General features: G+C 46.5%; 2 protein-coding genes across 2 annotated transcripts in view; both read right to left on the bottom strand.

The window, feature by feature from the left end:
* Positions 1-8888: 8888 nt before the first annotated feature.
* LOC308675581 (uncharacterized protein) overlaps positions 8889-25596 on the bottom strand; it is a gene marked incomplete at its 5' end in the record, with an annotated part of 19043 nt that continues 2335 nt past the window's right edge. Inside the window, 11 exons of the mRNA XM_081341023.1 lie at positions 8889-9482; positions 10805-10921; positions 12346-12477; positions 13243-13365; positions 13505-13594; positions 14257-14346; positions 15677-15865; positions 17046-17191; positions 19253-19389; positions 21115-21270; positions 21730-21916. Coding sequence (XP_081197149.1) covers positions 9369-9482; positions 10805-10921; positions 12346-12477; positions 13243-13365; positions 13505-13594; positions 14257-14346; positions 15677-15865; positions 17046-17191; positions 19253-19389; positions 21115-21270; positions 21730-21916 — 1481 coding nt within the window. The 3' untranslated portion in view covers positions 8889-9368. The remainder of the gene's footprint in view (positions 9483-10804; positions 10922-12345; positions 12478-13242; positions 13366-13504; positions 13595-14256; positions 14347-15676; positions 15866-17045; positions 17192-19252; positions 19390-21114; positions 21271-21729; positions 21917-25596) is intronic.
* RIN1 (Ras and Rab interactor 1) overlaps positions 21884-25596 on the bottom strand; it is a 16718-nt gene continuing 13005 nt past the window's right edge. The window contains exon 8 of the transcript XR_014028161.1: positions 21884-21916. The gene's annotated coding sequence lies outside the window, so the exon portion shown is untranslated. The remainder of the gene's footprint in view (positions 21917-25596) is intronic.

Genomic DNA, 25596 nt, shown 5'->3' with positions numbered 1-25596 from the left:
GGGGTGGGGTGGACTAGACGACCTCCGGAGCCCCTTTCAATCCTATGCTTCTGTGTTCTAAGCAACCTTTCTTCACTCGTGGGCACTCCACCCTCATGGAGGTTTTCAAGAACAAACTAGACAGTTGCTTGTCTGGAACGGTATGGGGCAGGGTTGGACTAGAAGACCTCCAGGGCCCCTTCCAACTCCTCCTTATTCTGTTTTTCTACCAGAGGAGTTTTCCCGAGGGGAAGCCAGCTGGTTTGCTGAGCTCAAGGATGCCCATCCTGGAGCTGCTGCAGGGCCAAGCCCCATTGCTTGCCACCGAGGTGGGCTGGCAGCCGAGGGGCCCCGTGATGGGAGCCAGGTGGATGCAGGGCCGGGATCCTGACTGGATCCTTCCTCCCCTCCACCCACCCCTTGGGATGTGAGTCAGCCCGGCAAACATCTGGCCTGCGCATTCGCTCACATCTGATGCAGGCACCCCACCCCGCCCCACACCCAAAGCCAAGTGGACCGGCTGAGTCTCTTCCCTCCAAACCTCCAACAGGCCAGGGCTTGCAAGGGGCCCCTGACCTTTCTTGGAATGTCCATCTCGAACCCAGAGGCCTCTAACCACTAGGTGACCGCTGCCTGCTCCAAACTCTGCACATGATCTGGGCTTCGGGGAATGTTGGTGGGCTGGACCGGGCTGCCCCACCCAGCCTACCCCTCTTCCTTTCAGCCCGGCGCACTATTGAGCCAGGGAATGACAGCTGTGTCCCCCAATCTGGGCAGTCCAGATGTTTTGCACGCAGCTGAGGATTCTGGGCATTGCAGTCCAGCAGGTATGGAAAGAAAGGAGCCATTCCGGGACATGGGGAAAGATCTAGTTTTGGTTCCAGCAGCCGGAGGTTTTGGCCTACGAACTGCAGGGACAACGTGGAAAGAAATCAGTGTCTCTGCCCATGGGCAGAGGGCAAAATTGTCTGGTTCCATGCGAAAGGGGAGTTCCCTCACATTGTCACTGCAATTGTTTGTTTGTTTTTTCCCCTAACCCAGTCTTTCTCAATCTTAGCAACTTTTAAAATTTGTCGGCTTCACTTCCCAGAATTCCTCAGCCGGGGTCTATGCTTGGAAGCACGTTGGTTGGGGAATTCTGGGACTTGAAGTCCATCCGTTATAGAGCATGCTGGCTGGGGAATTCTGGGAGCTGAAGACCACCCATCTTAAAGCATGATGGCTGAGGAATTCTGGGAGTGGAAGTCCACACATCTCAAAGCATGCGGGTTGGGGAATTCTGGGAGTTGGTCAATCCATTATAGAGCATGCTGGCTGGGGAATTCTGGGATCTGAAGACCACCCATCTTAAAGCATGCTAGCTGGGGAATTCTGGGATCTGAAGACCACCCATCTTAAAGCATGCTAGCTGGGGAATTCTGAGAGGGGAAGACCACCCATCTCAAAGCATGTTGGCTGGGGAATCCTGGGAACAGAAGTCCACCCATCTTCAATTTGCCATGGTTGAAAAAAATGTTGGCCAGACAGTCATACAGATGTGTCCATCAGTTCATCAAACAGTGAGTTCAATTAAGGGAGAGCTTCTCTCTCAAAATACCGTACACGAAAATAGACCCGCGGTGCTGATTGCGGCAGCAACATCCAGCTTATAAAGAATTTTTCCCAAGAGAGAGAGAGAGAGAGCGAGAAAGGCCAAGTTTAAGCTATTTGTCCCCTTAACTTCCCAAACCATCCCAAGGGCCCGTCTTCGCCCACGGAGCCGAGGGTGGCAAAGCATTTATTTCCCTTCCCAGCCTCTCCGCATCTGATTTCCGGTGCTCCCAGCGCTGTGACACATGGAAAGGTCAGGCCAGATCGGGTCTCCCCTGGGATCTGGGCTCCATGGGGGCCAGCTGTGGGCCAAGGAGGCAAAGGTCTCAGAAGGGTCAAGCAAGGATGGGAAGCCTCCGCACAGCTGCACCCAGCTGGGGCCAAAGGGATCCGGGAGGAAGAATTGGGATCTGGGATCCCAACAGGACTCCGAAGAGACCACTAGCGAACTGCTGGGAAGGAAGAAAGATGTTTTGGGGGGGCAGAAAGACGCCTCTGGTGCTCAGGATCCACTGGGATCCGCTGGGATCCCTTTGCCCTGGTCTGAATCCCTGCTGATAAATCTACCGCAGAAAGCTCCAAAGCAGCAGGGCTAAATCCTGTGTAGACCGAGAAGAGCTCAGAAGGTTCCTGAGGCCGTGCAGAGTGTTTTTTTTGGGGGGGGGTTGCCTTTCCCCTCCTTTATTCCAGATTCCTTTCCTAGGTCAAATTAACCCCCCTTTTCCTTTTGGGCGGCTCTCTTTTTTTTTTAAAGAGATAATTTTATCTTGCAAAATTACAAAGATGGGTTGCAAATAAATTTCGAAACCAACCAACCGATGAATAGATAAAGGTGGTTCATTTAGTGAGTGTTCGTAATTACAACGACACTGGAAAAAGTGATGGATGACCACCCCGTCGTCGGTCATCTGATCCAAATTCAGAGGCTTGGCAACTGACTCGTACTTATGACGGTCGCAGCGTCCCAGGATCCCCTTTTGCGACCTTCCGACAAAGCAAAGTCTATGGGGGAAGCCAGTTTCACTTCACAGCCGGCCTGCTAACCGAACAACTGGAGTGATTAACAACTGCGGCGAGACAGGTCGTAAAGTGGGACAACACTCACTTAACGGCTGTCTCACTTCGCCACAGAAATTTGGGGTCCCGTTGTGGCTGTAAGTCAAGGACTCCTTGTTAATCGATTCGCTGGTGATTTTTTTTTTTAAATTTCCCTTTTGTATTTGTTCCCCCATTTCTTCCACCCAGGATGGGTTATATACAAATGCCTTGAGATCAATCGATCGCTCACTCAATCGTCAATCAAGGTTTCTTTGGCTCACCAAGTCCATCATTCAAGCACCAGTTCAGCTTTCTTCATAAGGGCCCTGAATGATGGGCACTGTAGTCCAGCTAAGACTCCAGCATTGGGGAAAAAGGGACTCCCTAGTTATTCTGGACTACATTACCCAGTAGCCCCAGCCAACGGGACCCGCAGGCGCCATGCGGGATGTAGTTCACCCCCAGCAGAAGGGTGACCGAACTTATAACTGAGATCTTTCTTGATTCATCCGTTCTTTGTTCCAAATAACATTTCCAGCGTAGTCTCCAAAACCAACCCGGCGATAGAAAAAAATATATATGTACAAACGGAGGAATGTCATCAAGACTAAAAGTGCCTCGTTACAAGCCTGGGAGAATAAACAGTGTGGGTACATCCCCCAAACAAATGCAAGCTGATCATTAGGACTGACTTCTTCTGAAGATAATGTTTTATTCTTAAATTACTGCCACCAGGAAGATTTCAGGCTGGGTGGCCAGCCCCCTGCCCACGGGGGAGAGCAGAAATTAAGTTTATTTTGCTAAATGGGAAAGAATGCAGGCATTTCTTCCAATCCGAACAAAGCAGAGACATAATCAGCGTTCAGATCGGCCCTTCTCCTCTTTGCGTTCGACGTAAGGAAGCAGTGGTGAAGCAGGATTTGGGTGAATATAGGGAGAGCTTGACTTAACCACAGCTCGTGTGAGCAATCGTGCAAAGTTACACTGACACTGAAAAACGTGATTACGTTGCAGCATCTCCTACGGTTACGGGACAAAATTGAGATGCTTGGCAAATGGCTCATATTTATGACGGTTGCCATGTCCCGGGGTCAGTTGTGGTCGTACCTCGAGGACTATCCATAATTCCCTGTGCTGCATCCTGAAAAATATATATGAAGAATTAGGGCAAACTTTGGAAAAATGCAGAAGTGAGGTTGATGGAGTCAAAAAAACGGCGAAGAGAGTAGAAAGCGTACTTGAGGAATTTGTGGAACGGAATAGAACAGAATAACAGAGCTGTAAGGGACCTTGGAGGTCATCTAGTCCAACCCCCTGCTCAGGCAGGAAACCCTATGCCATTCCGGACCAATGGCTGTCCAGTCTCTTCTTAAAAACTTCCAGTGTTGGAGCATTTGCAGCTTCTGGAGGCAGGTTGTTCCACTGGTTAATTGTTCTCACTGTCAGGAAATTTCTCCTTAGTTCTAGGTTGCTTCTCTCCTTGACTAGTTTCCATCCATTGTTGCTTCTTGTCCTGCCTTCGGGCGCTTTGGAGAATAGCTTGACTCCCTCTTCTTTGGGGCAGCCCCTGAGATACTGGAAGGCTGCTATCAATTCCCCCCTCGTCCTTCTCTTCATTAAACTAGACAGATCCAATTCCTGCAACCATTCTTCATATGTTTTAGGCTCCAGAATTGACACCATCCTGCACAACTGAGTTGTAGAAGTTGAACAGTTTTCACCCAGTTCTCACCGGCTTGTGGGCAACTTCCATGTCATCCAGGTTTGAACTTCCAATGGCGTGACTGCATTCTCCGGCACATCTGGAAAACGCCAGATGGGAAAGATGCGGCAAAGATGGAGGAGAAAAACAGCACAGGATTCTGTCTGCGAAAATAATATGAAGAGCATCGCTCGGTGTGGTTGAAGCCCCTTAGGGGTTTCTGGGCAGACTGTTTGGGAAATCGGTGGGTGTGGGTGACCGGCAATGGGTGGGTGGATAAATTAATCACTTGTCCAGAACAGGACTCCTGATTCCAAAAGAACGTAGCTAGGATTGAAGAGAGCTTTTCGTCTTGCCTTCAATCAGCAAATTATAATTCACCTTTCTGTTGAGTAAGGGAGATGGTAGGGACCTTGTAGACCCTATCCCACTCCAGACCAATGGCTGTCCAGTCTCTTACTAAAAACTTCCAGGGTTGGAGTACCCGTAATTTCTGAAGGCAAGCTGTTCCACTGTTTATTGTTCTGGCTGTTAGGAAATTTCTCCTTAGTTTTATTTTGCTTCTCTCCTTGATTAGTTTCCATCCATTGCTTCGTATCCTGCCTCCAGATGTTTTTGGAAAACAGGTTGACCCCCCCTCCCCTCTTTTCTGTGGCAGCCCCTCAGATATTGGAACACGGCTATCATGTCATCCCCATGTCTTCTTTTCACTAGACTAGACACCCCCAATTCCTGCAACCGTACTTCGTATGTTTTAGCTTCCAGCCCCCTAATCATCTTAGTTGCTCTTCTCTGCACCCTTTCCAGAGTCTCTATATTTTTTTATAATATAGTGACCCAACGTGGATGCAATATTCTAAATGTGGTCTTTGTTGTTGTTAGTTGCGAAGTCATGTGCGACCCATTGCGACCCTATGGACAACGTTCCTCCAGGCCTTCCTGTCCTCTACCATCTTCTGGAGTCCATTTAAGCTCATGCCTACTGCTTCAGTGACTCCATCCAGCCACCTCATTCTCTGTCGTCCCCTTCTTCTATTGCCCTCGATCTTTCCCAGCATTAGGCTCTTCTCCAGTGAATCCTTCCTTCTCATTAGGTGGCCAAAGTATTTGAGTTTTAGCTTCAGGATCTGGCCTTCTAAAGAGCAGTCAGGGTTGATCTCCTCTAGGACTGACCGGTTTGATCGCCTTGCAGTCCGAGGGACTCGCAGGAGTCTTCTCCAGCACCATAGTTCAAAGGCCTCGATTCTTTGGCGCTCAGCCTTTTTTATGGTCCAACTTTCACTGCCATAAATTGCAACTGGGAAGACCATAGCCTTGACTCTACGCACTTTTGTTGACAGGGTGATGTCTCAGCTTTTTAGTGTGCTGTCTAGATTTGCCATGGCTTTCCTCCCCAGGAGCAAGCGTCTTTTAATTTCTTGGCTACAGTCCCCATCTGCAGTGATCTTGGAGCCCAGGAAAATAAAATCTGTCACTACCTCCATTTCTTCCCCATCTATCTGCCAGGAATTGAGAGGGCCAGATGCCATGATCTTGGTTTTCTTAATGTTAAGTTTCAACCCAGGTTTTGCACTCTCCTTCTTCACCCGCAACAAGAGGCTCTTTAGTTCCTCTTCACTTTCTGCCATTAGAGGTCTTACTAAGAACTGTAATGTGGTCTTACTAAGGCTTTATAAAACAGTGCTAACCTTCATGTGATCTTGATTCTGTCTCCGTTAATGCAACCTAAGATTGCATTGGCTTTTTTGGCCTCTGCTGCACACGGCTGGCTCATATTTAAGGGATTGTCCAATGGGACTCTGAGATCCCTCTCGCAGTTGCTGCCAGGTCTCACCTAATCTGCATCTGTACATTTAGTTTTTTTTTTATTCCTAAATGTAGAACCTTACTTTTTATCTTTGCATCTGCCTCGAATCTTTTCATCTACGTGCAATTCCAATTTTCATCTCACCTGCATGTCACTTTGTCAGCTGGATCTTTGTTGACACTGCATTTCAGCTGGTTAGAACTTAAGAGGCTGCTGAAAATTGGGCGGCATATAAATTTCACGATTGGGAATCGAATCAAATGAAATCGAACCAAATCCTCCCATCAGGAGACAAACTGCTTCGGCTCTGCGGACGTGTCGCTCTGAGTCATCTGGAGCTGAGCTCATTTTGCAAGGATGCTGATTTTTTTTTTGCCCTTCCTTTTCTTCATTAATTTCTCGGACTCTGGGGACTGCAATTTCCAGCATTCCCAGCCAGCCTGCTGGGAACTGGAGTATGCGTGTCATCAGCTGAATCCCACGTATTGCAATCTGCAAAAGGGCTGCAGGTTGCACGAGTTTAAAGCTTTGCATGGGATCAGGCAACGGGATGGGGAAGTAGCAAGGCGAGCAGACGAGTTTTGAGCTTCCCGTCCCGTGGGAATTATAGTTCGGAACAGCCGGGATACCCCTCCAGAAAGAGGCAAAAATCTCTGCTTGAACCAGGTCATCATCCTGTAACCTCTAATGCGGGGAAATAGGTGCGTTCTGCCACCTGGTGCCAAGTCTGCAAAACTGCAAAGCAACTCTGGGTGGTTTTTTTTTTAATGCGATTGAAATTTTTAAGGTGGGGTGGGGGGAAAGAGAATTTGCAGATCTAAAGACATTTTTAAGAGCATTTGTGGGCAGGCAGCTGACCTCCATTCCTCACCCCAATTCCCAGCCAAGCCGGAGTGATGTAACTACTAGAGATACGGCAATCGGGACATCAGCAAATTTCTCTGCTCTCGGAAGGTCAAAGAGGTTTTTTGAACTTGGCTTTTTGATGCAGATCCTTGGAGATTTTTTTTCACGGCTGCTCTGCGGCGGCGGCGACTGCCGGATAAGGGCGTGCAAAGTTTTCCTTTCGAATTCAATCCGTTTTTCTTTGGGGTATTTTTATTTCCGTTGCAACCGGTTAGGGCTTCGTTGCAAACAGCCCCGGGAGCTTCGGCCTAAAACGTTGGAGATGAATAACCACGACAAAATCAAAGAAACGATCTGAGATGCAGATGAGAGTATAGGAAACCCCCCACCCCCAGCCCAGAATAAAATATTCTTTATTTTTAATATTAAAAAGAGGCAGGATAGAATATTTCCCCTAAAGGGAAATAGAGGGGAAAAATCTTAACAAAGGCAGAAAGCAGCCCCAGGATTTTAAAAAAAACAGCCTCAAAGCAGAAGCTTGAAGAAGCTAGTCTTTAGGAATGGATATTTTGCATCCATTCAGAAAGCTGCCCGCATTATTCATAAACAAAGGACATTCGGGGTAGAGGGGACCATATTAATTTTATTGAAATCCTTCCTAGTCTTAAACAATGGTCAAAATTGCAGAAAAAGAGAACCGCTGTTTGGGATTCTTGCCTCCCAGGGTTTTGAGCGTGCCATCGCTGGAGCTTTAGAAGAAAAAATTGGAACTTCCTTTGACCAGGATGGTATAAGGATCAACTGGACTTCTTTGTGGGTGTTTTTTTGAAGGCGTTTCGCTTCTCCTCCAAGAAGCTTCTTCAGCTCTGACTGGATGGTGGGGAATGGAAGGATTTACATTCCTTGCGGAAAGCTGGTCATTTGCATCCTTTTATAGAGTCATTGAAGGGACGCGGTGGCTCAGTGGGTTAGGACGCTGAGCTTGTCGATCGGAAGGTCGGCAGTTTGGCGGGTCGAATCCCGAGTGCCGTGTAGCAGAGTGAGCGCCTGTTACTCGTCCCAGCTTCTGCCAACCTAGCAGTTCGAAAGCACGTAAAAATGCAAGTAGAAAAATAGGGACCACTCCGGTGGGAAGGTAACAGCGTTCTGTGCGCCTTTGGCGTCTAGTCATGCTGGCCACATGACCACGGAGACGTCCTCGGACAAGCGCTGGCTCTTCGGCTTTGAAACGGAGATGAGCACCGGCCCCTAGAGTCGGAAACGACTAGCACGCATGTGCGGGGGAACCTTTACCTTTACCTTATAGAGTCATTGAGGCCACTTGGAGCAACCTCCAAGTGGCCTCAACGACTCTGTAAAAGGATGCAAATGACCAGCTGTCCGCAAGGAATGTAAATCCTTGTGTCCTCAGGGTCATCTGAGCGGTGCAAAGCAGTTCCGAGAAGGCTCCACACCCATTTGCATGGAAAAGACAGGATTTGCAGCAAAATCAGTTCCAGAAACCACCCAGGAGCGAATGCAATTCACGAATTCGAAGTGGGGAAAAAAAAACACAATGAAAATCCTACTTCTACAGCACAGCTAGTCCTTGATTTACGACCGTTTGTTTAGTGACCCTTCCAAGTTACTACGGCACTGAAAAAAGTCACCCTTATAACCATTTTTCCCACTTTACAACCGTTGCAGCTTCCCCGGGGGTCACACGATCAAAGTTCAGATGCTTGGCACAACCGACTCCTATTTATGACGGTCGCGGCTTCCCGGCGGTCTGTGATCCCTTTTTTTTTTTGTTTTTGCAACAAGCGAAATCAACGGGGAACGCCAGGTTCACCGATCAAGCGTGTCACTAACTTAGAGAGGTCGTAAAACGGGGCAAGGCCCGCTCGACAAACCTCCCGCTTTAGCAGCAGAAATGTTGAGCCGTGCGTCAAGGACCCACCCGTACGTTTTTTTTTCTCCAGTAAGGATACTGTGAGAGGTTAAAGGGCAAACGGTGCCATGTTCAGAGTTCTGCAGGATGCTTGGACATTCCTTGCCCTCGACGAAATTCTGGAAAAGGATATTGGAAGGAAGGGACGGGAGGAAAGCAAAAACAGATGGGTGGGAAGGAACGAGAGAGAGGCAGAGCCGTATAAACCCTGGCTCTCGCCAAGCACCCTGGAATGACTCAGCCTGCAACCATCTGCTCAGAGAGCCAGCCGCGCGTTGTCGTTGGGTGGAAACGAAGTCTTCTCCAAACGCCGTGTTCCCGAGCAAAGCCGGTGGGACTTGCCAAAGTGCAAGGAACAAGCCAGGCTGTTTCCATCTGGAGTGGCTGCTAAGAGCTGGAGGGTCAGGAAGGTTTCGGAGATGGCCAGGAGGGTAGAAAAGGGGTGGGTGGGCGGGTGGCTGAATCCCTGACCGGGTCTACTGGGGTTTCCGAGCGAAGAAGACCCCCCAGCGTTGGTCTCCGTCTGCGCAGCGTTGCAGTTTTGCTCGCCACCCGGACGCCATGGATTCGAACTCTTCCTCCGAGAACTCCTAGAGATGAGGGGAGGGGGGGAAATAAAAACGAGAGGAATATTAAGAACGATCGCTGGAGAGGAAGGAGTATGTTCAGCTTGGAGAATGTGGAGAGCCAGTTTTAAGGCACCGGGCTAGAAAACAGGACATGGGAGTCTGGCCTTAGGCATGAAAGTCAGCTGGGTGACTCTGGGCCAATCAGCAGGAGACGGTGAGTTCTAGTCCGGCCTTAGGCAAGAAAGCCGGCTGGGTGACTTTGGGCCAATCAGCAGGAGACGGTGAGTTCTAGTCCGGCCTTAGACAAGAAAGCCGGCTGGGTGACTTTGGGCCAATCACCAGGAGACGGTGAGTTCTAGTCCCGCCTTAGGCAAGAAAGCTGGCTGGGTGACTTTGGGCCAATCAGCAGGAGACGGTGAGTTCTAGTCCGGCCTTAGACAAGAAAGCCGGCTGGGTGACTTTGGGCCAATCACCAGGAGACAGTGAGTTCTAGTCCCGCCTTAGACAAGAAAGCCGGCTGGGTGACTTTGGGCCAATCACCAGGAGACGGTGAGTTCTAGTCCCGCCTTAGGCAAGAAAGCCGGCTGGGTGACTTTGGGCCAATCACCAGGAGACGGTGAGTTCTAGTCCCGCCTTAGGCAAGAAAGTCGGCTGGGTGACTTTGGGCCAATCACCAGGAGACGGTGAGTTCTAGTCCCGCCTTAGGCAAGAAAGTCGGCTGGGTGACTTTAAGGCAACCCGTCTCTCTCAGCCCAACCCACCTCACAGGGTTGTGGGGAAAATAGGAGAAGAAGGAGTGTTTGATATTTATAAAAATAATAAAGGTGGGAAATAATAAACAAACAAACAACAAACAAATAACATCAAGATTTTTCATCTGAACCTGAAGCATCCTCACCACTCTGGTCCAGCCCAATGGAGGAGAAGCTACCTGGTCTTTCTGCTGGAAGCATCGACTACTCTAGCTCAAGGTGTGCACCCACAGGTAACAGAATAACAGAGTTGGAAGGGTCCTTAGAGGTCATCTAGTCCAACCCCCTGTTCAAGCCGGAGACCCTATACCAGGGGTCTTCAAACTTGGCCCTTTTATGACTTCAACTTGAAGTCCACAAGTCGTAAAAGGGCCAAGTTTGAAGACCCCTGATATAGACTTTAAGAGGACTGGACTTCAACTCCCAGAATTCCTCAGTCAGCGTGCCTGGCTGAGGAATTCTGGGAGTTGAAGTCCATAAGTCGTAAAAGGGCCACGTTTGAAGACCCCCTGGCCTACACCATTTCAGACAAACGCCTGTCCAATCTCTTCTTTACACAGTTGCACGTTTCTGCTATGTTTGCCATACCACCTGAACAAACTTCTCCTTGCTCGTTTCCAGTGCTTGAAGCTCTTGAGTCAACGCAGACAACATCTGGTCTGTTGAGTCCAGTGCTCGGACCTGGACAAAGCCGGCCTCTTGCAGTAACTATGGAAGGAGAACCAGAGATCAAACTCTCGGAGTGGAAGGCACGGATGAATTTGATCGCAAGTGTCTACGCAGATTCATGGTTGCCCCAAAGGTGCTTTTTCAAGAGGCCACTGGACTTCCTTGTTTGTCTTTGGAAGACGTTTCGCTTCTCCTCCCAGAAGCTTCTTCAGCTCTGACTGGATGGTCAGCAGTGGAAGGATTTATATTCCTTGCAGACCGCTGGTCGTTTGCCTTCTTTTAGAGCAGGGGGTCTTCAAACCTGTCCCTTTTATGACTTGTGGACTTCAACTCCCAGAATTCCTCAGCCAGCGTGCCTGGCTGAGGAATTCTGGGAGTTGAAGTCCACAAGCAAGGGTCTTCAAACGTGGCCCTTTTATGACTCGTGGACTTCAACTCCCAGAATTCTTCAGCCAGTGTGCCTGGCTGAGGAATTCTGGGAGTTGAAGTCCACAAGCAAGGGTCTTCAAACGTGGCCCTTTTATGACGCGTGGACTTCAACTCCCAGAATTCCTCAGCCAGCGTGCCTGGCTGAAGAATTCTGGGAGTTGAAGTCCACGAGTCACAAAAGGGCCAGGTTTGAAGACCCCTGTTTTAGAGGGTTGTTGAGGCTACTTGGAGGTTTATCTGTATCCTCAGGGTTTACCTGAGTGGTGCAAATGGGTGTGGATCCTTCTTGGAGCTGCTGAAAGGACCGTGTTCCACTCCCATTTGCACCACTTAGGCGACCCTGAGGACACAGGTAAGTGGCCTCAAGGACTCTCTAAAAGAATGCAAATGACCAGCTGTCTGCAAGGAGTATAAATCCTTCCACTCCCCACCCTCCAGTCAGAGCGGAAGAAGCTTCTTGGAGGAGAAGCGAAATACCTTCAAAGAAAAACAAGAAAGTTCAGTGGCCCCTTGATAGCAAGTGACAAACACAAACACAATAGTAGAAAGTGATGAATGGCCTTGGCGGAAAAGGACAGAATCATAGGGCTGGAAGGGACCCCTGGAGGTCTTCTAGCCCAACCCCCCCCGCTCAAGGCGGGAGGTTAATTTGAAGGTTAAAAAGATGGATCCTTTTTCTACAGGTGGTCCTCAACGTACGACCAAAATCAGGACCGGAACTTCTCTTGCTCAACAATGCAGTGGTCCAGTTGAGTTTTACACTCTTCTTTCTCCAGGGTTGCTAAGCGAAGCACTGCGTTTGTGAAGCGAATCCCACCGTCGTTAAGCAAATCCATCTTCTCCCGCTGACTTTGCTTGCCGGAAGGTTGAAAATCAGGTGACACCCCCCCCGGCCCACAGCTGGCACTTGTGATGGTTGTAAGGGTAAGGCACTCTTCCCAGCCACGTCATCACTTTGAACGGTCATTGAATGAAACATCGTAAGTCGAGGACTGCCTGTAATTCGGAAATGTCTTCCGCCTCACATACGCTACCTGGCCATAGTCTTCCGGGGTCAGCAGGTTGTACTTCCTCTGCTCGACGTATTGCGTGAAAGCGGTGGACCACGGACGGGGCCCACAGCAATAATCGGAGACGAGGAGCTGCCCGTCTGCTTTCAGCCATGACTAGGAAGAAGTCAGAGATGGCCGTGTAAGACTGACAGTAGGCTCTAAGGCTGGCTGGCTGGGGGATTCTGGGAGTTGAAGCCCAACCCTCTTAAAGCATGCTGGCTGGGGAATTCCGGGAGTTGAAGTTCATCTTTATTAAAGCCTGCTTACCTGGGAATTCTGGGAGTTGAAGCCCACCCATCTTAAAGCATACTGACTGGGGAATTCTGGGAGTTGAAGTTCACCTTTATTAAAGCATGCTTGCCTGGGAACTCTGGGAGTTGAAGCCCACCCCTCTTAAAGCATGCTGGCTGGGGAATTCTGGGAGTTGAAGTTCACCTTCATTAAAGCATGCTTGCCTGGGAATTCTGCGAGTTGAAGCCCACCCATCTTAAAGCATACTGACTGGGGAATTCTGGGAGTTGAGGTTCACCTTTATTAAAGCATGCTTGCCTGGGAACTCTGGGAATTGAAGCCCATCCATCTTAAAGCATGCTGGCTGGGGAATTCTGGGAGTTGAAGTTCACCTTTATTAAAGCATGCTTGCCTGGGAATTCTGGGAGTTGAAGCCCACCCCTCTTAAAGCATGCTGGCTGGGGCATTCTGGGAGTGGAAATCAGCTCATCTTAACCAAAGCTGGTCGAGCAATTCTGGGAGTTGAAGCCCACCCATCTTAAATGTGCCAAACTTGCGTAACCTCGACTAAAGGCTCTGAGTGTCCTGTGTCTATTCAGGGAAGATTGGCTTCCTCTATTTATCTGCAGAGGCAAGAAAAAGGCTGACCAGGAATCTCCGAAAAAGACCGATTTTGTCTTCAATGTGCAGGATAGTGTCTCGGCTGTAAACAATATCAAAGGAGGCTTGCGGGAATATCCTTCGGGTCACGTCGCTGATTTCAAATTGGACCTGGAAATAGGAACAGTTCAGAGAAAAAGACAAGGCTGGGGCCAAAGATTTTTCACCCTCAAGCGGAATAATCTTAATCCAAACCCTGTGCCCAAATTATCCTGCTTGAATTCCATGTCTTGTCTTTCCTGGTTATTACCAATGAGCTGGGTTTCTCCTGTGCCCGTTCCAGCGCCATCTCCACCATATTGGAGGAAAGATCAAGGCCTAAGACCTCCACCCCAAATTCCTGCAAAGGAAATAAATAAATATGATGTATTTGTACCAGTAACTCGCTCAGACCCTTAGGGGGGTTCCCCGATTCAATTCTACAATGCCCAGCCCTCTTTCAGAGAGGATTTTTTTTTAAGAAAAATAAATCTGCCTAAAGGAAATTAAAAAACAGGATGATTAAGATGATTAACTAGAAAAGACGCTTCAGACTGATGTGGTTGTTACTTGTAGAAATACTGGGGAAATGTCTACATTCAATTGTTCTCTATTAAAATACGAAGAAATGTACTAATTTAAGGTTGATAAATGAAAATGTTATTGGAAGAAGAAGAAGAAGAAGAAGAAGAAGAAGAAGAAGAAGAAGAAGAAGAAGAAGAAGAAGAAGGAGGAGGAGGAGGAGGAGGAGGAGGAGGAGGAGGAGGAGGAGGAGGAGGAGGAGGAGGAGGAGGAGGAGGAGGAGGAGGAGGAGAAGAAGAAGAAGAAGAAGAAGAAGAAGAAGAAGAAGAAGAAGAAGAAGAAGAAGAAGAAGAAGAAGAAGAGAAAATCAGAAGACAGATGAAAGAAAGACCTGTTGAAGACCCACCATGTAGGAAGAGGTCTGCCTCAACTTCCGAGTGAACTTTAGAACTGGCTTCCCTGAGGTCATTAGAATCAGAATAATAACGAAAGCCAAGGTACCTTGGCCAGGTAAAAATCACTACCGCCAAGTCCGCAGCCTACGTCCAGCACACGTTGACCTGGTTTCAAATCCAGCAAACGGACCAGCTCCTAGGAAAAAAAATGGGGGATGTTAGTTGGAGTTCAGGGCAAGGACAGGAGACTGGAGAGGACAGGAGACAACGGCATGTAAAGAACGGTTGCTGGAATTGGGTCTGTCTAGTTTCACGACACGGTGGCTCAGTGGGTTAGGACGCAGAGCTTGTCGATCAGAAGGTTGGCAGTTTGGCGGGTCGAATCCCAAGTGCCACGTAGCAGAGTGAGCGCCTGTTACTCGTCCCAGCTTCTGCCAACCTAGCAGTTCGAAAGCACGTAAAAATGCAAGTAGAAAAATAGGGCCCACTACGGTGGGAAGGTAACAGCGCTCCGTGCGCCTTTGGCGTCTAGTCATGCCGGCCACATGACCACGGAGACGTCCTCGGACAAGCGCTGGCTCTTCGGCTTTGAAACGGAGATGAGCACCGGCCCCTAGAGTCGGAAACGACTAGCACACCTGTGCGGGGGAACCTTTACCTTTACCTTTACTAGTTTCATGAAAAGAAGGACTAGGGGTGACCTGATAGCAGTCTTCCAACATTTGAGGGGCTGCCGCAAAGAAGAGTGGGGTCAACTTATTTTTCAAAGCGCCAGAAGGCAAGACAAGAAACAATGGATGGGAACAGAAGGAGAAAAACAGCCTAGAAATTTCCTGACAGTGGGAACAATTAAACAGTGGAACCACTTGCCTCCAGAAGTTGTTGGCTGGTGGTTTTTAAGAAGAGAACAATTAAACAGTGGGACGTCTTGCCTCCTGAAGTTGTGGGTGCTCCATCACTGGAGGTTTTTAAGAAGAGACTGGACAAGACGCTTGGTATCTAGGTCTCTTGTCTGAGCAGGGGGCTGGACTAGAAGATTTCTGTGAAGGATAGAATAACAGAATTGAAAGGAACTTTGGAGGTCTTCTAGTCCAACCCCCTGCTCAAGCAGGAGATCCTATACCAGGGGTAGGCAACCTCGGCTCTTTTATGACTCATGGACTTCAACCTCCAGAATTCCTGAGCCAGCCAAGCTGGCTCAGGAATTCTGGGAGTTGAAGTCCATGAGTCATAAAAGAGCCGAGGTTGCCTACCCCTGTCCTATACCATTCCGGACAAGTGGCTGTCTAGTCTCTTCTTACAAGCCTCCACAACTTCTGAAGGCAAGCCATTGCTAGCCAGCATGCTGGAGTTGAAATCCACCTATCTTAAAGCGTACTGGCTGGGGAATCCTGGGAGCTGAAGTCCACCCATCTTAAACTTAACAAGATTGAAAACCACCGGTGTATATATTATGCAGACTCAGAAAATATGCTCGTCGGGGTAGCCAATTTAAGTTAGGAAGTGATTGGGAAGAAGGACATTACCTTGGTGCTCTTCAAGCCCCCTGTGCTGACAAACGTGGGTCCGAAGACCCATTCGTAGCGCCGGATGCTCCGAGTGGCATATTGCTCGTTGTCCAGAAATTTCTGGAAGGTGTCGTATCCAAGCGTGTTTTTGAGCTCCCGGGGGACTTTCTGGAGAAGCCAGCAGATCTGATTCTGGTTTTGCTTTCTCTGGGCGACAAAGAAACAGACCAAGAAACCAAACTTGAAGTTAGGATGGAGAATTTGAGGATCACGTTCGGTTTGCGCTTGAAGCTCACGTTTGTAGTCCGACATGTCTTGGCCAACCGAGAGCATCTTGACAAAAACATGGTGGTCAGCTGTTTTTTGTTTAAATGCAGGTTGTTTTGCAGTTTGTAAGCTGTAAGCTACTCAGAGTCCCTGGGAGATGGGTGATCTATAAATTGAATAGAATCTATAAATTGAATAGATAGTACCAGGGCTTTTTTTGTCATAGAACGCTCAGAACGGAGTTCCGGCACCTTTTTTGGATGGAACCTTGTAGGGTAGGCAAGGCAGGTTGTATGACATGTGTGAGTTCCGGCACCTTTTTCTTTTACAAAAAAAGCACTGGATAGTACAGTGGATGGATGGATGGATGGATGGATGGAGGGAGGGAGGGAGGGAGGGATAGAAAGATGGATAGATGGATAGATGGATAGATGGATAGATAGATAGATAGATAGATAGATAGATAGATAGATAGATAGATAGATAGATAGATAGATAGATAGATAGATAGATAGATAGATAGATAGACAGACAGAGCTATATATACATAGATAGATGATAGAGATAGATAGATAGATAGATAGATAGATAGATAGATAGATAGATAGATAGATAGATAGATAGATAGATAGATAGATAGATAGATAGATGATAGATAGATAGAGATAGATAGATAGATAGATAGATAGATAGATAGATAGATAGATAGATAGATAGATAGAGATATATAGACAGACAGACATACAGAGCTATATATACATAGATGATAGAGATAGATAGATAGATAGATAGATAGACAGACAGACAGACAGACATACAGAGCTATATATACATAGATAGATGATAGAGATAGAGATAGAGATAGATAGATAGATAGATAGATAGATCGATAGATAGATAGATAGATAGATGATATAGATAGATGATAGATAGATAGATAGATAGATAGATAGATAGATAGATAGATAGATAGATAGATAGACAGACATAGCTAGACAGATATAGATAGATGATAGACATAGATGATAGATAGAACTAGAGGAGGAGGAGATAGTCTGCTTGTGCTCAGAGGCACCCTTACATCTCACAGTATTGAAAGCAGAAAAAGAATTGCTGTTACCTTGATGTAGGTTTTCACTGACCGGGACAGGACAATCTCAAAGCCATAAGCCATGTTTCCAGTTGTCACTTGTGCTGAAGTAAGGAGTTGATTGTATTCTGCAGGCTTTCGGTAAAAGGAAGGGTTAAAACGTCTTGGGCTGTTTCCTAAAAAAAAAAAAAAGTAGGGGGGGTGAAAGTCAGCAGATTGGTGAGAAAAAAAAAGCCAGGCATCAAAACTCATGGAGAAATCAAAGTGAAATCAAAATTCATTGAGAACCAATGATAAACCAGGATTCTCATCTTTGCTTGCATTCCAGTTTTGATCTCAGGTTTTACTCTCATATCCAACGTTTGAGCTGTATTGAAAAACCTGGAAAACTGGCCCTTAATTGTTCCTCTTGGGATCAGACTTTGCTCTAAAACCATGAGAACTAGAATCTTTTGAGACAAGATAGAATTGCTCTGGAAAGGAGCAAGAACACTGCCCAAAACCTATTCCAGATTAATTCCTTGCAACTTCTGCAGATGGAGCTGGGGAAAAAAAAGGCTCAAAACTTGGGGAGACTAGCAAACTGTTGACTAGAAACATATTGAGCTGAGGAAGCCAATATTTTGAGTTTTTCTAAGATTGCTTCCTTAGATCAATGGATTTTCGGAATGGGTTGTTTGGGATTCAATACACTGGGGAAATCCAGCTATTATCTTCGCAAGGAGGGAAAACCAGGCTGTTCCCATCAAGCCATACATTAGTTTATATGTCTGTCCTAGGCAATGTTAAGTAAACACAGCAATTCGTTTGCTTACAAGACTAGAGTTTAGCCCGTTGTGTGAATGCAGACAAAAAAAACATGCTTGCTATATTTTGCAAATATGAAGGTTATGGAGGTGTATTATACTCGTCTGCCCTCTGGTGGCTGAGGTTGGCTGTTGCACGTGTTCACTCAAATTCCTGTGCATTCCAAGTATGCTGCCCTCTGGTGGCTGAGACTGCCATTGCACTTTTCTTGGAAAGGACTTAATTTTAAAAGAGGAGAAAAAGGCAGAAAGAACAGTTCTGCCCTCTGCTGGCTCCTTTTGGTCATTGCATCAGCTATGGGAAGTGATGGCGCTGTTTAAAAAGGCTGGGCAATGCTGCCCTCTGGCCTTTGAGTCTCAGCATTGCACCCATGGGAAAATGTTTGCATTCAAGTTTTAGGAGGAGAGAGAGAGAGATTACGATGTAAGTCTCCTTCTCTTCCTAGAGAGAGGGGCAAAGGCAAAATAAAAAAATAAAATAAATAGTTATAATAAATCAATAAATAATAAAAAAAACAGTCCCCCTCCAAAAAAGGCAAAAACACCAGGAAAAAAAGCCCCACCAAAATAATCTGTACTAACAAAGGGAGAAGACTTGTCTCAGGTTGACCCCCTGCATTTCTTAAGGACCCAAATGCTGCCCTCTGGTGGCTGGGTTGTGCCACTGCAGGTCTATAAATAAACCTATGCAACCTTTAAGAGGATTTTTAATTATTCCAAAGGGCACAATAATGTAACTGGATTTACTCATTTTACCAACCTTATTTATTTATTTATTTTTGGGACTTATATGCCGCCCTATCTCCCGAAGGACTCAGGGCGGCTAACAACAATAAAAACAACAATACAAAAGTTAAAGGAAATTAAATAAACAGCCCCAAAAAATAAGTTAAACTAAACAATTAAAAATTAAAAAACATTTTAAAAAACCCTGTCGTCGTTTAAAAAACCCTTAGCCAGAGTTATCCCTTACATTTTTGTAAGCTTTGAATCGTGGTTAATGTTGACTTTTCTGCTGCTGGGGTTTGCAGATGGAAACCAACCCCCCCAACCAGATTCACACTGACATTTACCCACATCAATGAAAGACTGAAGTGACTTTTATATCACTCCTGTTACCATCGTCATCATAATCTCAGTCAACTAACTCTGGTTAGTTTATGGTTCCACATTTTGGCTGCTTCCAGAACCAACTAAGCGTACCTAAGAACGTTTTATGCAACCAACACATCTGGATCCAGCTTTTCCAAAGTGGGGCATGGACAGATGTGTAGACTTCAACTCCCAGAATTCCACAGGCAGTAGGAACACCGCTGAGAGCTGTAGTCCACCTACCCAAGATGAGAGGACATTAGTCTGGATGTAATCCTGACACTTCAATGCCTCAGTTTCCAAATGTGATTTGGATCTGGTTTTCTCAGGTGGACTCACCTGACTGGTAAAAACACGATTCCCGGAAGAAAATATGGCCCTGTGGTCGTAGCCACAATAGCATCTTCTGGGCCAAAGCGTTTAGCTCGGTGTCCGACAGGTACATGAACAGCCAGTTGGAGAAGATGAGGTCAAAGCTAAAATTTGGAGGACAAATAAATAATCAGAAAAATGTAGGTTCTTGCTGGAATTTCAAATTTGCATTTTATATTCTGTACATTTGAAATCAGAAAGCATCATCAACTGGGAAGTTCTAGTCCCGCCTTAGCATGGAAGCCAGCTGAGTGACTTTGGGCCAATCACCAGGCGACGGTGAGTTCTAGTCCTGCTTTAGCCATGAAAGCTGGCTGGGTGACTTTGAGCCAATCACCCGGACACGGTGAGTTCTAGTCCTGCCTCAGACAATAAAAGCCAGTTGGCTAACTCTAGGCCGATCACCCGGAGGATGTGAGTTCACCACGATTCGAAGTTTACAAAAATGTTGTGGATAACCCTGGCTAAGATTGGTAAAATGACTAAATCCAGTTACATTATTGTGCCCTTTGGAATAATTAAAAATCCTCTTAAAGGATCCCTTTGCTAGCCCCATTTTGGCGGGGCTTTTTTTCCTGGTGTTTTTGCCTTTTTTGGAAGAGGACTATTTTTTTTTATTATTTATTGATTTATTATAACTATTTTATTTTTTTATTTTGCCTTTGCCTCTCTCTAGGAAGAGAAGATTTACATCCTAATCTCTCTTGAATGCAAACATTTTTTCCATAGGTGCAATGCTGAAAGCCAAACACCAGAGGGCAGCATTGCCCAGCCTTTTTAAACAGTGCCATCACTTCCCATAGCTGATGCAATGACCAAATGGAGCCAGCAGAGGGCAGACCTGTTCTCTCTGCTTTTTCTCCTCTTAAAATTAAGTCCTTTCCAAGAAAAGTGCAATGACACATCTCAGCCACCAGAGGGCAGCATATTTACCGTCCTTTGGAAAGCCGAGGAATTTGAGTGAACACGTGCAACAGCCAACCTCAGCCACCAGAGGGCAGACGTTTGCAATACACCTCCATAACCTTCATATTTGCAAAATAGAACAAGTATGGGTTTTTTTGGCTGCATTCACACAAGGGGCTAAACTCTAGAGCAGGGTTAGGCAACCTCGGCTCTTTTATGACTCATGGACTGAATCCTGAGGAATTCTGGGAGTTGAAGTCCATGAGTCATAAAAGAGCCGAGGTTGCCTACCCCTGCTCTAGATTCTTGTAAGCAAATGAATTGCTGTGTTTGCTTAGGTATGAAAGCCAGCTGGCTGACTTTGGGCTGCTAGTCCTTCTCTCTGTCTCAGCCCAGCCCACCTCACAGGGTTGTCGTTTTGGAGAAAATAAAGGGAGGAAGCTGTGATGGATATGTTCACCACCTTGAGTTATTTTGAAAAATCATAAAGGGGAGATGCAAAAAAAGAAATAGATAACTTACGGAATGGGGGGGATGTCTGTATTTCCTAGCAAGGAAGGCCTGCCTGAATAAAATTGGGATCTTGCATTTTGAAACCTCTGTTTCAACACATCAGTAAAGTGTTTGTCCTTAAATATACAGTACATCAATTCTCACACATAACATTCTGGGAGGTCCTGCTTGCATTTTGCCTAATACGTTGCTTTAAACCATTTTTTTTCTTGTTTCCGTAGCCTGGCGTTTGTTTGAAAAAGAGACATTCAATCAGCTTTTGCTTTAGGACCAAACGCCTCTCCGATTTATTTCTTTTCTTTTCTTTTCTTTTTTTAACGTTTCACATTGTCAGCTTTGAAATCTTTCGCTGGGCAAAGCGACAAAGTTAAGTTCGTTTGGAAACCGATCGAATAAACATTTATTCGCACCTCTGGCTTGGGAATTCCAAATTGGTGACATCAGCCTGCAAAAACGTGATGTTGGTCCGGTGGCGGTTTCCTTGCCGATTCCGGTTGAGGAAACTATCCATAAAATCGACCGCGGTAACGTGACGGGCTAATTCTGCTAAAGATCCGGTGAATCGGCTGAAGAAGACAGAAGGAAGGGAATTATATACAGTTTCACCGCAGAAGCAATACAGGTAAGTCGCGACTGAGGACCAAAATTTCCGTTGCTAAGCAAGACCGTTGTTAAGCAAATTTTATGCCCTTTCTTGCTACCGCTGTTAAGCTGATCGCTGCAATTCTGAAGTTAGTCCCACGGTCCTGAAGTAAACCTGGCTTCCCCATGGACTTTGTCGGAAGGTCGCCAAAGGGGATCACGTGATCCCCCTGGGGACACTCTGCAACCTTCATAAAATATTGCTAAGCACCCTAGTTTTGACCACGGGGGATGCTGCAACAATCCTAATCGTGAAAAAAAGGTCACAAGTTACTTTTTTTCCCAGTGCTGTGGTCAGTCCCAAATCCAGTCTAAACATCTGGCTGATTCTGCAATCACACCACAAGAAGTTCAATATTCTTCCTGATCTCGCCGTCACTCACCCTATCCCGGCTCCCAGTTCTAACACCTCCTGTCCTTCCAGGAAAGGTAACAGACTGAGTATCTCAGGGGTATCTTCCAGAGTGAGTTGCTGAGCTCCGGAATCCAACATCATTTCTTCCAGCGAGGAATTTCGTGAGTGTTCTTCCCAGAACTGGAGCATCAGATGACGGGGGGAGTCCTTGGGTGCTGTTTTGGGGGAAAATAATAATAAAAATATTCAAAAATAGTAAAAGCCTAATTATTTTTTAGGAATAGAATAGAATAGAATAGAATAGAATAGAATAGAATAGAATAGAATAGAATAGAATAGAATAGAATAGAATAGAATAGAATAGAATAATGGAATATAATGGAATGGAAAATAGAATAGAATAGAATAGAATAGAATAGAATAGAATAGAATAGAATAGAATAGAATAGAATAGAATAGAATAGAATAGAATAGAATAGAATAGAATAGAATAGAATAGAATAATGGAATATAATGGAATGGCATGGAATATAGAATAGAATAGAATAGAATAGAATAGAATAGAATAGAATAGAATAGAATAGAATAGAATAGAATAGAATAGAATAGAATAGAATAGAATAGAACATGAATGGAATGGAATGGAATATGAACAGAACAGAACAGAACTTTATTGTCACTTTAAATATACACTAATGAGCATACATTAAAATGAAATGTCGTTGCATTCAGCTCTCAGAAGATCTCCTGGGTCCCTTCTATGATTCTTTTCTTACACTGTCTCTCTCTTCTGTTTCTCAAGGGAGAAAACTGATGGGGAATTTTGCAAAAAAGGAGAGAGGAGTGTGGGGGGGGGGACGGTGTGAGTTGGAGGCAAATCCAGGACTTGATCCCGACAGGAAGAGGTGGCAGATTTTAGAGAGGCAGTCGGACCTTTGGACGCCAGCAGACGCTGGAATCGGAGGACCGAAGATCACGGCCAGAGAAGGATTGTGATACGCAACAGATAAAGAATTGGGTGAAGGTCATCAAAAGCCTGTGCAGAGGAGGAAAAGGGAACTGCTAGGCAAGGAAAAATGTGCCGACCTCAAGGGTAAAGCACCAGCCCTGATCCAGACGGCCTCAGCAGCGTTAAAAACCCTGGCTGGATTCACACAACCCTGTTGAGCCAGGCTGAGTAGGAATCTAGCGCTGAGGACTGGGATGATATTGACAACTGGACTAATCATAATAAGAGTAAGAATAAGGATGATGAGCATGGTGCTGATGACGATGGCCTGAATTTACACAAGCAGTTGAGGCTGGCTAAGTAAAAAGCTAGAAATAAGGGCTGGAAAAACAATAGGATGGAGGGAGGGAAGGAAGGAAGGAAGGAAGGAAGGAAGGAAGAAAGAAAGAAAGAAAGAAAGAAAGAAAGAAAGAAAGAAAGAAAGAAAGAAAGAAAGAAAGAAAGAAAGAAAGAGAAAGAAAGAAAGAAAGAAAGAAAGAAAGAAAGAAAGAAAGAAAGAAAGAAAGAAAGAAAGAAAGGAAGGAAGGAAGGAAGGAAGGAAAGAAGGAAGGAAGGAAGGAAGGAAGGAAGGCAGGAAGGAAGGAAGGAAGGCAGGAAGGAAGGAAGGAAGGAAGGAAGGAAGGAAGGAGAAAGAATTGAAGGGAGGGAGAAAAGACAGCTGCGAAGGAGAAGGAGAAAGAGAAGGAGAAGAAGAATCATACCAACAGGGCTCACACAACATCTTAAGCTAGCCTAACTAAAAAAGCTTGCCTATCAAGGCTTACATACTTTAAAGAATATACTACAATAACTGAAGGACACAAAGCAAGACCGTTGGACAAATTCCTTTGATTAAACGTTGCCAATTCTCTATTTAAAAAAGGGGGGGTACCAAACTGGCATCTCACGCATGCTTCCCCCCCCCACACACACAAAATATTGCATTTGCCTTCCAAGCTCTTCACAAAACTGCTATTGTACGTCTCTGCGATCTTTAAAAAGTGAAACTGATCATGCTCTGGTCATCCAGTAACGGTTCTTTAAATGTATTTTTAGTTAAAGCCCATTCGATCACTGAGCATGTTCCTCCTGTCCCGGCACCACAGCTCTCGGCTCAGCAGCTCTCTGCAACTAACTCCTGACGGAGAACCTTGAGGACTAGCAACTTGGGCAGTCCTGCAGCGCTCTAATCCATCAGCCAAGTTCCCAGTTCCAAAAGGAAGGGGCAAAATCCCTCCGTTCCCTCAATTTAGAAAATTCTATAGCCTCTGGCAATAACATTGATTTGATGAAGGGAGGGTTACCGAACCTGCATGAAGTTACTGGTTCTCAAGTTTCTCCATCGGGAACTGCAGAGATCTGACCCTCCGAGGGAGAAGGGATGAAGCCTTCAACCCAGTTTAAAGCCAAGCCATAGGCCAGGATCAGCACCCTCGCTGAAATTCATCTTGCCCTCTTATTTTCCCCAACACTTTGGCAAGGGAATAACAGAATAACAGAGCTGGAAGGGACCTTGGAGGTCGTCTAGTCCAACCCCCTGCTCAGGCAGGAGACCCTATCCCATTCCTAACAAATGGCTGTCCAGTCTCTTCTTAAAAACTTCCACTGTCAGAGCGTTCACAACTTCTGGAGGCAAGGAGTTCCACTGGTTAATTGTTCTCACTCCTTAGCTTCTAGCTCGCTCGCTTATCTCCTTGATCACTTTCCATTTGTTGCTTCGTGTCTTTGGCCATCTCTGAAAGTCCTGCATATCATACAGGCGGTCCTTGGCTTACAAAGACTTCATTTAGCGACCGTTCAAAGTTACAACGGCACTAGAAAAAAAGCAAGTTACGGCCACGTTTCACCTTTAGAAGCGTTGCAGCCTCCCCCAGGGTCAGGTGATCAAAATGCAGATGCTGGCCAACCGACTCCTATTTATGACGGTCGCAAAGTCCCGGGGGGGGGGGTCACCCGCCATCCCCTTTGGCGACCTTCTGACAGGCAAAGCCAATTGTAGTCCTTAAGTCGAGTCGTCTGATTTAGTTCCCCCTCCCCACCTGTGGGCCCACCTGTCAAATTTCCCCAAGGTCCCCACTCACTGTGTGCCATGGCGGAGCTGGGCGCCTTCTGAACCTTCTCCAACCTGGTAACCCCTTTTAATCATTAATTGACACCTCACCGATATTCGTGGCTTGCTAGGAGCCGATGAGGTCAGCCTTTGTCTGGTCGGCCCGCCTCTTGCCTTGCCTGGAAAAGGGGCTTGCGGTGGCCGGGGGGATAAGTTAACCCAGACCCCCCCCAATCCGGTTAACTCTAACCACTAGGAAGACCTCCTTTTTTTCTGCCCCCCCCCCCACACATTGGGCAGGGAAGAAAAACAGCTGGGAAGAAAGCAGTTGTTTTGGAAATAAACTTGATTAAAATCTGGAATACAGAATAAAAAAGTAAGAAGAACTCATAGTAAGGTGAAAACAAAAGGGTTAGGGGGAAGGAAGGAAGGAAGGAAGGGAGGGAGGGAGGGAGGGAGGGAGGGAGGAAGGAAGGAAGGAAGGAAGGAAGGAAGGAAGGAAGGAAGGGAAGGAGGGAGGGAGGAAGGAAAGAAGGAAGGAAGGAAGGGAGGGAGGGAGGGAGGGAGGGAGGGAGGAAGGAAGGAAGGGAGGGAGGGAGGGAGGGAGGGAGGGAGGGAGGAAGGAAGGAAGGAAGGAAGGAAGGAAGGAAGGAAGGGAAGGAGGGAGGGAGGAAGGAAAGAAGGAAGGAAGGAAGGAAGGAAGGAAGGAAGGGAAGGAGGGAGGGAGGGAGGAAGGAAAGAAGGAAGGAAGGAAGGAAGGAAGGGAGGGAGGGAGGGAGGGAGGGAGGAAGGAAGGAAGGAAGGAAGGAAGGAAGGAAGGAAGGAAGGAAGGAAGGAAGGAAGGAAAAAGTAAAGAA

This window comes from Vipera berus (genome assembly GCF_964194415.1).
Source record: "Vipera berus genome assembly, chromosome: 16".
Taxonomy (NCBI): domain Eukaryota; kingdom Metazoa; phylum Chordata; class Lepidosauria; order Squamata; family Viperidae; genus Vipera; species Vipera berus.
Note: the sequence above shows the minus strand (reverse complement) of the source record. Positions and strands in the feature narration are given on the sequence as shown.